This window comes from Scyliorhinus torazame, chromosome 14, assembly GCF_047496885.1.
Source record: "Scyliorhinus torazame isolate Kashiwa2021f chromosome 14, sScyTor2.1, whole genome shotgun sequence".
In the NCBI taxonomy this organism is placed as follows: Eukaryota; Metazoa; Chordata; class Chondrichthyes; order Carcharhiniformes; family Scyliorhinidae; genus Scyliorhinus; species Scyliorhinus torazame.
In genome coordinates this window covers 178731554-178748651 of record NC_092720.1, presented here as the reverse complement: position 1 = coordinate 178748651, position 17098 = coordinate 178731554, and the positions used below count along the sequence as shown (strand labels likewise).

At 58.1% G+C, this 17098-nt stretch overlaps 1 protein-coding gene across 1 annotated transcript in view; it reads right to left on the bottom strand.

Annotated features, from left to right (window-relative positions):
* LOC140389083 (E3 ubiquitin-protein ligase TRIM39-like) overlaps nt 1–16855 on the bottom strand; it is a 120272-nt gene extending 103417 nt beyond the window's left edge. The window contains exons 1-2 of the mRNA XM_072473242.1: nt 16454–16855; nt 13019–13108 (exon numbers count right to left, since the gene is read on the bottom strand). Of these exons, the coding sequence (XP_072329343.1) occupies nt 13019–13108; nt 16454–16855 (492 nt within the window). The remainder of the gene's footprint in view (nt 1–13018; nt 13109–16453) is intronic.
* Nucleotides 16856–17098: the final 243 nt, after the last annotated feature.

The following is a 17098-nucleotide window of genomic DNA, read 5'->3' as shown; positions in this document are numbered from 1 at the left end:
CTGCTGATATTGGTGAAATTTTCTCTATGAGAATGATTCCTCACAGAGATTTGTCAAAGATAAAATCTGTTATAAAACAGATTCTGAGAGCTCTAAGACTCAAGGCGATTCTGAAAAAGATGAGGCTGAACCTAACAGCAATAACAGTGAGGAAGAGTCAGACGGGAGTTCTGAATCCAATTTTGGTTCTGAATATGAAGTAATGATAAGTGACTGCTACCGAATAGACATGTCACGAACTGATCTTGAACAAATGGGGCGGGATTCTCCGACCCCCTGCCGGGTTGGAGAATCGCCAGGGGCTGGTGTGAATCCCGACCCGCCGGTTGCTGAATTCTCTGGCACCGAATATTCGGTGGGGGCGGGAATCGCGCCGGTTGGCGAGCCCCCCTCCGGCGATTCTCCGGACCGCGATGGGCCAAAGTCCCGTTGCCGGAATGCCTGTCCCGCCGGCGAGGATCAAACCACCTCTCTTCCCGGCGGGACTGGGTGGCTCGGGCGGGCTCCGGAGTCCTGGTGGGGGCGATCTGGTTTTGGGGGGGGTGCCCTGGCCCGCGATCGGGGCCCACCGGTCCGCGGGCGGGCCTGTGCGGTGGGGGCACTCTTCCCCCCCGCCCCGCCGGGTAGGGGAGAATCCCGCCCATGATCTTGAACAATTGGCAATTAATTTTCCAAAGCTAGGAAAGAAGGCAGCAACTCGTAAGAAGAAAGTGACTTGGACTTTCCTGGAATTAATTTGTTACAGCCTTTTGCAGTAAATCCATTGCCATCCATTTCAGGTGCCATTATTTCCCTGAGCATTGGATGTCCCTTGGTGTTATGTAGAGGGAAGACGTGCACGAGTGGCTCCCGCTAGGGTACAGTCATTATTAAAATCCCTTTTCACCCAGTTTCTGGGAGCATTTCTGTTCAAAAACCCACTTGATTCAGAAAATATGTTGCCTCCGTCGGGAATAAATCCAGGAAGACGAGAGGGAAGATACTGATATCGACTGAATCGGTGGTTTCTCGAGGCTCGCCAGAGAAAAGAAGCTTCATTATCAATGCCCGCTATCTCTTCCTGAGCATGTTGTGAGGACAGCAAATGCAACTTTTTAAACACTTTGAGCCACAAGAAATGAGAAACAAACAGAAAAACAACTGTTAGCTTCCGTTTTGGAGGATATTTCTGATTTAAAAAAAAATGTTTGTGTACACATCTGGTCGACCCGCAGGAGCCACGGCTTAGGCAGTCCCCCTTGTGGTAGGGACGTCCACATTTTCTCTCCCCCGCCCCCAGGCTAAAGACGTTTCTTCTGAACCTCCTGTTAGATTTCTCGGTAACTTATGTTGACGATCCTCCCTCCCCCGGGCCAGGTTCTGCCCCTCCCAACCCCCTAAAATGTGGAAAGGTCTTCTCAGAGGTAGGGAGAGAGCTCGTAGATTATTGGTTCGCACAGGGAGTGATAGGCTATCAGGGGTTGGGGAGAGGTTGACGGGATGTAGAATTGAGGGTTGCCGCCAGATCGGCTGAGGCTCCAATTAAATGGCGGGGCAGGATCGAGGGGCTGAATGGCCTCCTCCTGTGCATTGTCCATCTGCATGCCTTCAATGTCCACCTATCAAGCCCCATTTCTTAATCTGAAATGCCTCCACCAGGTCACCCTTCAGTGTCCTCATTCCGAAACGGAAGAGATTGGGCCCATTCCATCGTCATAACCTCTCACTTCTGGGGCCATCCGTGGACATCCTTTTACGTTTTTTTGCATCTTCTGCAATGCTTCTGTATGTAATATGGAGAGCAGAACTGTTCCAAGTTTTTGATTCTAGCTCAGAATCCCTGCAGTGCTGAATGAGGCTATTCGGCCAAACAAACCTGCACTGACCCTCTTGAAAGAGCACCCTACCTAGGCCCAGTCCCCTGAAAATCCATAACCTCATGCAGCCTTTTGACCCTAGGAAGCAATTTAACGGCCAATCTACCTAACCTGCACATCTTTGGACTGTGGGAGGAAACCGGAGCACCCGGAGGAAATCCATGCAAACACGGGGAGAAAGTGCAAACTCCACACAGACACCCGAGGCCAGAATTGAACCCGGTCCCTGATGCTATAAGACAGCAGTGCTAACCACTGTGCCACCTTGCTGCCCCAGCTTGCAGGGAATAAAATGGAGTTTGTTCTCTGATGGATTCATGAACCGGCGTCACTCCTTTTTGTGTAGCCGCCCCTGCAGATCCCCGCATTCTTTTACCCCGATGAGACACTTATTTTCCGAGGAGGGAGTGGCTTACTCATTCCTCCTACACGCTGAGGTCCAACTCATGCTTACTGGATATTGAAAGTTCTCCTGCGAATAATACAGTCCCTCTTCTGTGTATCATCGCGGAAGAGCACTGGGGGTGGCTACAAGTGGGGCAGCCGTTCTAGCCATTAATGACCTCCCGCCCCCCAAGAGCGATTGTTGGTTAACTGAGGGGCTTTTTTCTTACAAAAGATGAGTGGCTTCTGTGGAGAATGGTTGGAGAATCACTGCTCTTCTCATGGTGGACGGCTGGCATTCAGTGGACTTGCCACTGGTCTTGGGCTATGGCAAGAGGGTGCACTGATTGCCCTGTGTATAGCTCGCCCCAATGGTCTTCCTTCCAGTAAAGTTCCCCCATTTCACCAAAGACCGAATGCAGAAACGCAGTTCCTTCCAGCTCTCTCCCTCTTTTTCTCCTGAGAGGGCCAAGAGGTGCCTGGCCCGGAATTCTCCGGCAGTCGGACTCTCTTTTCCTGCTGGCAGGGGTGACTTCAATGGGAAATCCGACTGACAAGCAGTGGGAGCAGTGAATCCCGCCTCCAGCGAAAGGCGCGCCCGTTGAGAAACAAGCGGCTGGAGGAACCGGAGAATCCCCCCCTGATTCGGGGAGCTGCCCCCGTCATTGTCACTCCATCCCTCTCAAGTGTGTTTCAAGAGCATTTAACAAAGAGAGCCTGCATTTCCATGATTTGCTAAATCAGCATGACTTGAGAGACTAGTCAGGTCACTTCCAGGTTGGGATAGCTAAGGGCCAGCCACATTCATAGATTATAGAATTTACAGTGCAGAAGGAGGCCATTCGGCCCATCGAGTCTGCACCGGCTCTTGGAAAGAGCACCCTACCCAAGGTCAACACCTCCACCCTATCCCCATAACCCAGTAACCCCACCCAACACTAAGGGCAATTTATGATGGCCAATCCATCTAACCTGCACATCTTTGGACTGTGGGAGGAAACCGGAGCACCCGGAGGAAACCCACGCACACACGGGGAGGATGTGCAGACTCTGCACAGACAGTGACCCAAGCCGGAATCGAACCTGGGACCCTGAGCCGTGAAGCAATTGTGCTATCCACAATGCTACCGTGCTGCCCCACATTGCTGAAGGCCTGCAGCCAAAGGTGGGCCAGGTTGGGCAAGGAAGGCCGATTTCCTTCCATGAAGGACACGGGCAAATTGGGTTTCTTGTGACCACGTTGTTGTTTCATGATTAGTAGCGGACCAACATTTTGTTTCAGGTTTACGGATGAATTGGATTTGAATTCTCAGAGCCAGCGTTCTGGGATTGGAAGTCATGTTTCCGAAACCACCGGACCCTTAACCCCCCCCCCCCCCCCCCCCCCCCCGCCACAACGCCAACCCGGCCGCCTTGCTCTTCAAACCCGGATCGACAATGCCCTGCACCTCACGGCAGAAGGAAGCCAGAGACACTTTAATTTTCAGCGATGGTGTAAAAGGTAGGAATAGAGAAGGCCATTCAGCCCGTCAGACCTGCACTGCCATTCCATTAGCTCGCGGCTAACGTGCATCTTTGCTCCAACTGCCTACATTTCCTGATTTCCGTGACCTTTAATAACCCTATCTGACAACAATATCTCAATTGCGAAATTTCCACCCCACCTCGACATTTTTCACTCACCTGAGGAAGGAGCTACGCTCCGAAAACTAGTGATTCCAAATAAACCTGTTGGACTTTAACCTGGTGTTGTAAGACTTCTTACTGTGCTCACCCCAGTCCAACGCCGGCATCTCCACATCACGACTTTCTTTGAAGAAAACGCAGCCCAGATTTCTGTTACCCTTTGTGTCTCCTACTGCGACCCTGAACAGGCCCAGCTCTGACGGGAAAGTCTTTTTTCTCTGTTTCCAATGGAGAAATTGGCTTCCCTCGACCGAGCTCGCCAACTTCTTCAATCGACATTCTGCCTCTTCCCAAAGGGGCAAGTCCAAAGCCCCAATCCATGACACAGGTAGGGAAAAACCCCCTTAATCTACTCCTGTCCCAGTCAGAACAGGGTATCGACCCCTGTGTTGTTGGCACCAATCTGATCCACGCCAGCCATCCAACTCCCCGAGGAGTCGGTTTGCCAGGCAACATACTTAAAAAAGAATATTAAAAGCAAATTACTGCGGATGCTGGAATCGGAAACCAAAGAGAAAATGCTGGAAAATCTCAGAAGCTCTGGCAGCATCTGTAGGGAGAGAAAAGACCCGACTTTGAGATTTCTTTGCTCATCACGTCCGACATTTTCTTTCGTTTGGTCTCTCAGTTTTCCAAGGCTTGCTAAACTTTCCCTGAAACAAACTTTTTTTTATTAACCGTGCATTGCGAGGCCAGAGTTATGGGGCGAAATTCTCCGTTATCGGCGGAAACTCCGCCGATCGGCGCAAAAAAACGGCGCAAATCCCACTTGCGTCACGTCATAAAAATGGGCCGATAGTCTGCGGCCCGAAATGGGCTAGCAGCGACGTAACGGGATCCGCGCTTGCGCAGTGGTTCACGCCGTGCAGCGTCATACGCGCTGCACGGCGTGACGGCTCATAAGGCCGCGCAGCTCCCCCCCACCCGACCGGAACAGCCGACCGCAACACCCGACTTGATGGCTGGCCGTCGCTCAGCCCCGAGGTTCGAGTCACGCGATGTGGAGGCGCTCCTGGATGCGGTGGAGCAGAGGAGGGACGCCCTGTATCCCGGGCACGGCCGCAGAGTTGCCCCACGCCACAGCCGGCGTCTGTGGAGGGAGGTGGCAGAGGCCGTCACCGCTGTGGCCCTAACACCACGGACAGGCACCCAGTGCCACAAGAAGGTGAACGACCTCGTCAGAGCAGGCAGGGTGAGCGTCCCCCATATCCCCCATATCCCCCCTCCCCCATATCCCCCCCCCATATCCCCCCCTCCCCCATATCCCCCATATCCCCCCTCCCCCATATCCCCCCTCCCCCATATCCCCCCCTCCCCCATATCCCCCCTCCCCCATATCCCCCATATCCCCCCCTCCCCCATATCCCCCCTCCCCATATCCCCCCTCCCCCATATCCCCCATATTCCCCCCTCCCCCATATCCCCCCTCCCCCATATCCCCCCTCCCCCATATCCCCCATATCCCCCCTCCCCCATATCCCCCCTCCCCCATATCCCCCCTCCCCCATATCCCCCCTCCCCCATATCCCCCATATCCCCCCTCCCCCATATCCCCCCCTCCCCCATATCCCCCCTCCCCCATATCCCCCATATCCCCCCTCCCCCATATCCCCCCCTCCCCCATATCCCCCATATCCCCCCTCCCCCATATCCCCATATCCCCCCCTCCCCCATATCCCCACTCCCCCATATTCCCCATATCCCCCCCTCCCCATATCCCCCCTCCCCCATATCCCCCCTCCCCCATATCCCCCTCCCCCATATCCCCCATATCCCCCCTCCCCCATATTCCCCATATCCCCCCCTCCCCCATATCCCCCCTCCACCATATCCCCCATATTCCCCCCTCCCCCATATCCCCCATATCCCCCCTCCCCCATATCCCCCATATCCCCCTCCCCCATATCCCCCATATCCCCCCTCCCCCATATCCCCCATATCCCCCCTCCCCCATATCCCCCCTCACCCATATCCCCCCTCCCCCATATCCCCCATATCCCCCCTCCCCCATATCCCCCCCTCCCCCATATCCCCCCTCCCCCATATCCCCCATATCCCCCCTTCCCCATATCCCCCCTCCCCCATATCCCCCATATCCCCCTCCCCATATCCCCCATATCCCCCCTCCCCCATATCCCCATATCCCCCCCTCCCCCATATTCCCCATATCCCCCCCTCCCCCATATCCCCCCTCCCCCATATCCCCCATATCCCCACTCCCCCATATCCCCCATATCCCCCCTCCCCCATATCCCCCATATCCCCCCTCCCCCATATTCCCCATATCCCCCCTCCCCTATCCCCCCTCCACCATATCCCCCATATTCCCCCCCTCCACCCCATATCCCCCATATCCCCCCCTCCCCCATATCCCCCATATCCCCCCTCCCCCATATCCCCCATATCCCCCCCTCCCCCCCCATATCCCCCATATCCCCCCTCCCCCATATCCCCCCTCCCCCATATCCCCCATATCCCCAAGTGAATCCAGCCCATAACCTTAACCTCTGCAATGCACGCGCAACCGATGGCGTGCATTCATATACCTGCCTAACACTGTTGCCTTTTACCCCTGCCACCACCCCCCCCCCCCAGGAGAAGCGCGCACACAACAATAGGGAGCATGTGAGGACTGGAGGAGGGCCCGCTGATGAGAGGCCACTGACCGTACACGAGGAAAGGGCCCTGGAACTGGCTGGCGGGACCTGAGGACCGGGAGGTTGCTGATGCAGAGGTCGGGGCCCCACGAGCAAGTGAGCCACCAACAGCCCGTCCCCATATCCCCCCTCCCCTATATCCCCCTCTCCCGTATCACCTGATCACTGCCTGATGTCTAACCATGCATGCTTCATTGTGTATCGCAGGACCAAACGTCCAGGCACCCATCCCCGCAGATGCAGACCGCCCGCAGGATGCCCCTCGGAGACCACGGGAGACGGAGAGACCCGCACCCTCCAGCATGCGACGCCCGCAGGATGCCCCTCCGAGACCACGGGAGACGGAGAGACCCGCACCCTCCAGCATGCGACGCCCGCAGGATGCCCCTCGGAGACCCACGGGAGACGGAGAGACCCCGGACCCTCCAGCATGCGACGCCCGCAGGATGCCCCTCGGAGACCACAGGAGACGGAGAGACCCGCACCCTCCAGCATGCGACGCCCGCAGGATGCCCCTCGGGAGACCACGGGAGACGGAGAGACCCGAAACCCTCCAGCATGCGACGCCCGCAGGATGCCCCTCGGAGACCACGGGAGACGGAGAGACCCGAAACCCTCCAGCATGCGACGCCCGCAGGATGCCCCTCGGTGACCACGGGAGACGGAGAGACCTGAGCAACAGGGAGACGACACCCCCGTCACGTGCGGGAGCGACCACCCAGCGATGAGGGGGGCAGCCACAGGCCCCCGTCACATCCGAGCCAGGACACCACTACCCCAGGACACCACTATCCAGGACACCCCTACCCGGGACACCACTACCCAGGACACCCCTACCCGGGACAGCACTACCCGGGACAGCACTACCCGGGAAGACGAAATACCGGACAGTGACTCAGAGTGGATGGGTGGAGACGAACCCCCACCCCAAAGTGCCATGGACTCAGAGTGGGACGAAGAGCACGACACAACGCCACTGCTGTCACCAACACCCTCCACCATCGCAGAAACACTCACCACGGTTGGGCACTTTAGTGATGAGGCGTCTGGTACACTCACTGTGCGCACAACACAGCCGTCCCGGTACAGCAGGTGGAGGTAGGAGCAGCAGAGGGACCGGGCGGTCGGGAGGCAGCCCAGGCCAAGCGAACATCTGCCGCCCAGATGGATCCCGGGTTCCTGCAGTTACCACACCACACATAGATCCGATGCAACCACCGACACGGAGACGAGCGAATAGGGTGACGGGTGGCTTGCGGCGGCTGCGGTCGCAGGTGGAGGAGTCCACCCCGCGTCCAGGAGCTGGGAGTGGTCCCGGTCATGCGTGCCACCCAGGCTGACACCGCACGGGTGGCGTCCGCGGTGGAGGCAATGGGTGCGACGGTGTCAGACATGGGAACGGTTTGCGAGGCCTGGGGCCTTCCGTGCAGGCGGCGTCTGTGGCCCAGGAAATGGCTGCCCTCTCACAGGAGGCCATGAGCCAGTGCCAGCGCCAGATGGCAGAGGCGCTCAACGCCATAGCCCAGTCTCAGCAGGCCATGGCCCAGTCTCAGCAGGGCATAGCCCAGTCTCTGCAGGCCATGGCCCAGTCTCTGCAGGCCATGGCCCAGTCTCAGCAGGCCATCGCTGAGGGCATCGGCGCCAGTGGCCATGTGCGAGCTGACGTCGCACTGTCGCAGACAGGGTTCGACAACCCCCTGGGCTCCATGGCTGCAAACCTGCAGACCCCTGTCGATACCAGCACGGGCCTCCAGGACTGGCAGCGCCAGATGTCGGGGGCGCGTCGGATGGCCAGTCCGTTCGCATCCCCCACCCATGTAGAGGCCTGGGGGCCATCGGGCATCCCGAGGGAGGAGGAGGTGGTGTGGTCCGTCCCGGCTCCCTCTGTAGGGGAGGTCCCGGTACACCGCGACAGCCTCGGACTCCCCCCCTTCCGTCCCAGGTGCATCGGGTGGGCAACGGGCAGGACAGGCTGGCAGCTCGCCATCCCAGTCGCCCGGGCCGCAGCCTGGGCCCATCTAGGCCAGGACGCCCCAGGAAACGGCCGCCAAAGGGATCCAGTGTCAGAGGTCAGGAATCACAGGAGTCCACCTCCAGTTCTGCTGTACCGTCTGGGGAACCACGTAGACGTAGTCAAAGGGCCCGTAAGGCCAAACAATTAGACACTGAGTAAATTGGCACGGGTGCAGGGCACAGATGAGTTTTAGGCGCTAGGGCACGTGCATGAACTCCTTTGGTTATTAAAGTCAATGTTACACCTACCGAAGCTGCCTTTGTGCTCTGTCCAAAGTGTGCGGGGTGTCATGTACGTTGAGCGCAAGTGTGTGTGTGAGGGGTGGTCTTACCTCAGCCCCAGGTGAGTCTGCCCCCTTCCCCCTGGGCCGCCATCAACATCCCCCGGGCAGAGGGACGGGACCGTGCGCTGCAGTGTCACAGCCGCATGCAGGGATGGTCCGGGTGGATGGTGGTACTGTGGCCATGGGGTCAGACATAGTCCAACGATGTAGAGCCAGGAGCTCATCGAGGCGGGTTGTCATCATTCTCCATGGCCTGCGATAGACACGCGTCCACCCGCAACTGGGTGAGCCCGGCCCGTTGTGCCGCCGGTGGATCGGCAATTGGGAGTGGGGGGGTGGTGTGCATGCGGGTGGGGTGTGTGGGGTTGGGGAGGGGGGTGATGGTGCTGGGTGGATGGATGGGTGGGGGGTGTGGGTGGTCGGCTGTTGTCATGGTGTGCGGTCTGTGGCCATACTACCCGATTCCCACGCCCAATCTAGTCAGTGAAGCGGGCGTCTATCAGTCTGTCCCGTGCCCGCTGGGCCAGCCGGTAACGGTGGACAGCCACCCGTCTGTGTCTACCCCGTCTGCCCTGACCATTGCCCCCATCCCCCTCATCTGGGGAGGACTGGGCCTCTTCCTGCTGCTCCTCCACTCCGCCCTCCTCTGCCTGCGGCACATCGCCCCTCTGCTGGGCTATGTTGTGCAGGACGCAGCACACCACAATGATGCGGCCGACCCTATCTGACCGATACTGGAGGGCGCCCCCAGAGAGGTCCAGGCACCTGAAACGCATCTTCAGCACGCCAAAGCACCTCTCGATCACTCCCCTTGTCGCTACATGGGCATCATTGTAGCGGTTCTCCGCCTCATTGCGTGGCCTCCGTATAGGCGTCATCAGCCACGATCGCAATGGGTAGCCCCTGTCGCCCAGCAACCAGCCCCTCAGCCGGGGATGGCGTCCCTCGTACATGCCGGGGATGGATGACCGCGACAACACGAATGAGTCGTGTACACTGCCTGGGTAACGGGCGCAGACGTGCAGGATCATCATGCCGTGGTCGAACACCACCTGTACGTTCATCGAATAGGTCCCCTTCCTATTAGTGAACACGGCCCTGTTATCTGCAGGTGGCCGCACGGCGACGTGCATCCCATCGATCGCGCCCTGGACCATGGGGAACCCGGCAATGGCAGAGAAAGCCCACGGCCCGGGCATCTTGGCTGGCCCGGTCCCACGGGGAAGCGGATGTAGCGGTGCGCCATGGCATAAAGGGCATCTGTCACTGCCCGGATGCACCGATGCACCGATGTCTGCGATATGCCGGACAGGTCCCCCACTCGGTGCCTGGAATGACCCCGTTGCATAAAAGTTCAGGGCCACCGTAACCTTGACGGACACGGGGAGAGGGTGTCCCCCGCCAGTGCCACGCGGTGACAGGTGTGCCAGCAGGTGGCAGATGTGTGCCACGGTTTCCCGGCTCATCCGGAGTCTCCTCCTGCATTCCCGGTCCGTGAGGTCCTGGTATGACTGCCGGGGCCGGTACACACGGGGCGCCCTCGGGTGCCTCCGTTGCCGTGGGGCCGCGTCGTCCTCCTCCCCCTCCTCGTCCTGTCGGTCAGGTGTCCCTCCAGCCTGGGCGGCTGCCGCCTGCCCCTCTGCGGCAGCCTGCGCCGCCTCTCTGGCACGCTCCTCCTCCTCCTCCTCCTCCTCCTCCTCATCATCCAGGGCAACATAGACATGAGCGGCTGCCACCACGGCGGCCAACATCGCTGGATGATCTGAAAACATGACGACCTGGTGGGGGGGAGGGGAACGACGACATGTCATCATTGCCCATATCCCCTCCTCCCCCCAGCCAGGTGGCATGGACCGCATGGGTCCAACTGTTGGAGGCTGGCACCTGGCCAGGTGGACCAAACTCATTTGCCCTCCCATCACCCACCCCGGCACGGACCCCCTCCCCAACCCCCAACCTCCACCCCGGCACGGACCCCCTCCCCAACCCCCAACCTCCACCCCAGCACGGACCCCCCCCCAACCTCCACCCCGGCACGGAACCCCTCCCCAACCCCCAACCTCCACCCCAGCACGGACCCCCCCCCAACCTCCACCCCGGCACGGAACCCCTCCCCAACCCCCAACCTCCAACCCGGCCACGGACCCCCCCCCCCAACCTCCACCCCGGCACGGAACCCCTCCCCAACCCCCAACCTCCACCCCAGCACGGACCCCCCCCCAACCTCCACCCCGGCACGGACCCCCTCCCCAACCCCCAACCTCCACCCCAGCACGGACCCCCCCCCCCCAACCTCCACCCCGGCACGGAACCCCTCCCCAACCCCCAACCTCCACCCCAGCACGGACCCCCCCCCCCAACCTCCACCCCGGCACGGAACCCCTCCCCAACCCCCAACCTCCACCCCAGCACGGACCCCCCCCCCCCAACCTCCACCCCGGCACGGAACCCCTCCCCAACCCCCAACCTCCACCCCAGCACGGACCCCCCCCCAACCTCCACCCCGGCACGGAACCCCTCCCCAACCCCCAACCTCCACCCCGGCACGGACCCCCCCCCCCAACCTCAACCCCAGCACGGACCCCCTCCACAACCCCCAACCTCCACCCCGGCACGGACCCCCTCCCCAACCTCCACCCCTGCACGGACCCCCTCCCCAACCTCCACCCCGGCACGGACCCCCCCCCAACCTCCACCCCGGCACGGACCCCCTCCCCAACCCCCAACCTCCACCCCGGCATGGACCCCCTCCCCAACCCCCAACCTCCACCCCGGCACGGACCCCTCCCGGCACTCCCCCGGAGCCCAGCCTACTCTAACCACCCCCCCCCCCCCTGCCGCACACACACACAAGCCGAAACACACCTCTCCTCAGGCAATCAGTCTGCGGCCACGCATTTTCCTGCCCAGAGCCAACCCCCCAGGCCGTCACTCACCTCCTCGCTGGTCGGCGTGTGCCTGGAGCACCGGGTCACGCCGATGAAAAGGAGGTTTGATTGACGTCGACAGTGAACGGTCATCACGTCGACGGGACTTCGGCCCATCCGGAAGGGAGAATATCGGCAGGCCGAAAATCGGCTGCCTTGCGCAGACCCGTGACATTCTCCGCGCAGCGGCGCCATTAACGCCCCGCCAACTTTTCTCCCTTCGGAGACTTCGGCGGGGGCGGGGGCGGGATTCACGGCGGCCAACGGCCATTCTCCGACCCGGCGGGGGGGTCGGAGAATGACGCCCATGGATAGCGATGGTGGCGGCTCCAATTCTCCCTTCCATCAACATAGAATGCGATGGGAAATCTCTCCCAGTCTTACCGTCTGCCATTGGCGGGTGTGGGAAGGATTTCCCGGTCGATAGTCAGGGCCGTGGCTATTGAGTCCTTGAGTGGGACTCGAACTCGGGTCTCCTGGCTCAGAGGCAGGGAGCGCCACAAGGCTTCCTCTGAGAAACATAAGCACAGCGAATTGACCAAGAGTCTACTTTCGGTCTACCCTTGACACCAACTCTTTGCTTTCCAATTTGTTCATCGGTCTGTCTATCCCCATTCTTCAGCCATTGTACTTTGATGCTAATGTCACTAACTTTATTGATTAATGCTTGAGTGACCCTAACCCTCAATGACATTAAATTAAGGGTCACACTGGGCAGGGGTAGAGTAGACGAACAGACAAGGACTCAAATTGTGGATTGCAAGGGCAGCACGGTGGCGCAGCGGGTTAGCACTACTGCCTCACGGCGCCGAGGCCCCAGGTTCGATCCCAGCTCTGGGTCACTGTCCGTGTGGAGTTTGCACATTCTCCCCGTGTTTGCATGGGTTTCGCCCCCACAACCTAAAGATGGGCAGGGTAGGTGGATTGGCCAGGCTAAATTGCCCCCCTTAATTGGGAATAATTAATTGGGCACTCTAAATTTATAAAAATAAATAAGAAATTGTGGATTGCTCAGTCGCCGGAACGTGCGATCCACTGGGTGACAAGGCCATTCCCACACACTGTGACCTCGTCCCATCCTGAACCCATTCCTTCTGTCTCCCCCCCCCCCCGCAACCCCTTCTGCCCCCCCCCCTCCGCAACCCCTCCTGCCCTCCTGACCCCCCCACCCCCCATCCCCCACCCCACCCCCACCATCCAGTCCATCTCACCTTCAGGTCTATGAGATTTTTTTGCTCATCGCGTCCGACATTTTCTTTAGCTTGGACCTCGAGGTTTTCCAAGACTTGCTGAAGCTTTTCCTGAAACACACAAAGTTCAGGCGATTAAATTGGGTGGAGGGGATGGGAGGGGGATGGGGAGGGGGGGGTTAGAAGGGTGTGGGGGGGGTGGTTGGAGGTGGGGAGACCGTCGCCAGAGGGTGTCAGTCTGGGCACCCGACTGTTTCAAGCGAAGAGAAAGTGGGAACGTTGGAAATCAGAGGCAGGAACTGATGGTTCGGCCCATCTCGCTGAACCTTCCGGGAAGTAAGAGGGCCTTGAATTTATTCAACAACTTTTACATCCCCTGGATGTCCCATTACGCATTCTGGTCAATGTTGTTCTTTAGGAGTGTCGTCATGGTTGTAATATACAAAAGAAATTGGAACTGAAGGAGGCCATTCAACCCCTTGAGATTGCCCTGCCATTCAACAAATCGTGGCTGGTCTTTGACCTTGACCCCACCTTCAGACATCATCCAATATCCCTTAATTCCCCTGTAGGAAAGGTGGCAGTATAGCTGCACAACAAGCTCCGACAAACACCAACGACAGAACGATGAGATAATCTGACATTTCTAAGTGATCTGAGAATAGAAGAGAGAAAGGTGATGTGGGTGTGCTACCTGCACCCGAGAAGGGCCAGAAGTGAACGTCAGAAGCCAAAGACAGCACCTCTGGCACTGTGGCACCCCCTGAGTGCAGCACTCTTCCAGGATCTCGCTCTGCGGTTTCTGAGATGGGACTTGAATCCACAACGTTCTGACTGAAAGACGAAGAGTGTGCCTATTGAGCCCTGGCTGACCCGACTGGGGCATTGGGGAATAGGGGGTGGCGAGGAAGGGAAATTGAAGTTAACGTGCGTTTGCATTGAGGCATGTGCTCAGTCCTGTGCTTACACAGTCCCTTGGAACTCCCCCCTGCGCCCCCTCGAATACACTCTCCCCTGTGAATCCCCCCCGCAAATACACGCTCCTCTGGGAATCGCCCCTGCATATCCTCCTCTGGGAATCCCCAGTGCAAATATACACGCTACCCCAGGAATCCCCCCTGCAAATACATACTCCCCTAGGAATCCCCCTACATATACATGTTCCCTCAGAATACCCCTGCATATACAGGTTCCCTGGAAATTCCCCTGCTTACACACGTTCCCTGGGAATCCCCCCTGCATATATACGTTCCCTGGAAATCCTCCTGCTTACACACGTTCCCTGGGAATACCCCTGCATATACACATTCCCTGGGAATCCCCCTTGCATATATACGTTCCCTGGGAATCCCCCCTGCATATATACGTTCCCTGGGAATCCCCCCTGCATATATACGTTCCCTGGAAATCCCCCTGCATATACACGTTCCCTGGGAATCCCCCCTGTACATATACGTTCCCTGGAAATCCCCCTGCATACACACGTTCCCTGGGAATCCCCCTGCATATACACATTCCCTGGGAATCCCCCTGCATAAACACGTTCCCTGGGAATCCCCCTACATACACACGCTCCCCTGGGAATTCCCGCTATAGATGCACGCTCCCCGAGAATCCCCTCGTACACACACGCTCCCGTGAAAATCCCCCCTGTATATAAATGCTCCCCTGGGAATCCCCCCTGCATTACACATTCCCCTGAGAATACCCCTTCACATATACATGTTCCACTGGGAATCCCCCTGCACATATGCATTGCCCTGCGAATTCCCCCTGCATATACACATTCCCTGAGAATCCCCCATGCAAGTATGTGCTCCCCTGAGAATATCCCCTGCATTTACATGCTTCCCTGGGAATCGTCTCTGTCTATGCACACTCCCCTGAACATTTCTCCTGCATCCCCCTGCCTATGCACACTCCCCTGAGCATTCGCCCCTGCATATACAAGTTCCCCAGGGAATTCCCCCTGCATATACACACTCCTCTGAGAAACCCCCCCTGCTATTGCATACTTCCCTGGGAATTCCCCCTTGCATATACACGCTCCACTAAGAATACCCCTTTGCAAGTACACATTCCCCTGAGAATCCCCTCTGCATATACATGCTTAACTAAGTATATGCCCTGCAAGTACACACTCCACTGAGAATCCCCCTTGCAAGTACACACTCTCCTGGGATTCCCCTCTGCACGTACTCTCATCCAAGTACCTCTACAAAGACATGTGCCTGGAATACCACAGTGAACCTCCAGGAGGGCCCCATAAGTATTTCACAAAACCCCAGTCCAAACCATACACACTCTAGGTCCCAGTCAGACACACTGACAATGGAAATTGGTAGCAACTCGAAGCTGATTTGTTGGATAGGAGTCCCACCTGATTTGGTGCAATTGCACCTTGTCCGATATTACACCCCACTCACCCCGACGATCAATAAAACGGGGCTGGAATGTGTAACCAACATGGCCACCATCCCATTGGCTGCCGCACTCCCCCCCCCCCAAACCGATTGATCGTCAATCTCTGCGTCACTCTCCTGTGCTCCTCCCATACCCCTTGAAACCTTCAGTGTCTAGAATATGGATGCCCACTTGGAAGTGCAGTAGCCTAACAGGCTATGGACCAAAATCTAGAAAGCGGTGGTAGGCCGGATGGCTGTTCGTTGGCTAGCACAGACAGGTTGGGCCAAGTGGCGTCCTTACATTTTCTCATTCTCGGGTTGGATTTTGACAGCTATGGGACAATTTGGAAGCTGAAGAGTAAAAATCTCAAACAGCTAGCCTTTATTTGCTCTGTCCATGGCAGCATCGTGGCGCAGTGGTTAGCACTGCTGCCTCACGGCGCCGTGGACCCGGGTTCCGTCCCGGCCTCGGGTCACTGTTCGTGTGATGCTGTCCCCGTGTCTGCGTGGGTCTCACCCCCACAACCCAAAGATGTGCAGCTTAGGTGAATTGGCCACGCTAAGTTGCCCTTTAATTGGAAAAAAATAATAATTGGGTACTCAAAATTTATAAGTTGAAAAAAAAGCTCTACCCAGTGTGCCAGTTTGGGCATGGGGGGGGGGCGGTAAGGGGAGTGGGCTGGGGTCAAATTTAAGTGCCCGCCGTAGCTCAGCTGGTAACACGTCCCCACCCTCTAACATCGTGTCCCAGCCCCACTTTCGGGCATGTGGGAATCCAGGCTGACACTGCAGTGTTGGCACTGTAGGAGCGCTCTGCACCGTCGGGCATGCCGTTATCGCCGGCGCCCCCCCAACGCGACAAGAAAATGGAGGCTACCCGGCTCATAATCGCATGGCTGTTCACGGGGAGCTCACTGCGCTCTGTTTGGCCCTCGTCAACAAACGTAAAAAAAAATACTTTGTGGGCTTGAAAAGTGCTTTGGATTATCCGGATATTGAGTTGCCCCCCCGCCCCCCTGCCTGCCCCCTGCCCACCACCCCACCCGCCTACCTTGAAGCGGTCAGCCGCCTCCTTGATGGGCACAGTCCGGCAGTCAGGGTGCTCCTTGGCCATCTTGTCGCACATGAGCTTCATGTCGTCCAGGCAGAAGACGGTGTAGGGCAGGTTGTGCTTCTGACATTCGTCACCCTCATCCGGCTTCAGCTCCAGGATCTTCTTGAGGGTCTCGACCAGCTTGGCGGCCAGCTCGTTGTCCACGATGTCGACAGGCGAGCACTCAGTAGAGCAGGTGGGGCAGGTCACCTTGCCATCCTTGCTGATGACCAGCTTGGCCAGGCAGTCCTTGCAGGATGTGTGGCCACAGCCCATGGTGACCGGGTCCTTGAAGAGCTGGCCGCACAGGGCGCAGGTGATCTGCTCCTTCAGCTTACTGATCTCCTCGTCGCAGGCCATCTTGTACTGGGCTTCACTCTGGAAGCTTCTGGCTTAGAGGCTTCCTCTGTCTCTCTCTCTCTCTCTCTCTCTCTCTGTCTTTCTCTCACTCACACTCTCTGAAGATGCAAAATGTTGCTCGCTGAGGTGAGAAAGATAAATCCTAGAAGCAATGCCCACCTCCACTGTATCCTTGTTCCTCCATGTGTGTGTGTGTCAAAGGACTGTCCAACTCTACCCTACACCCCCCCCACATTCTCCAAA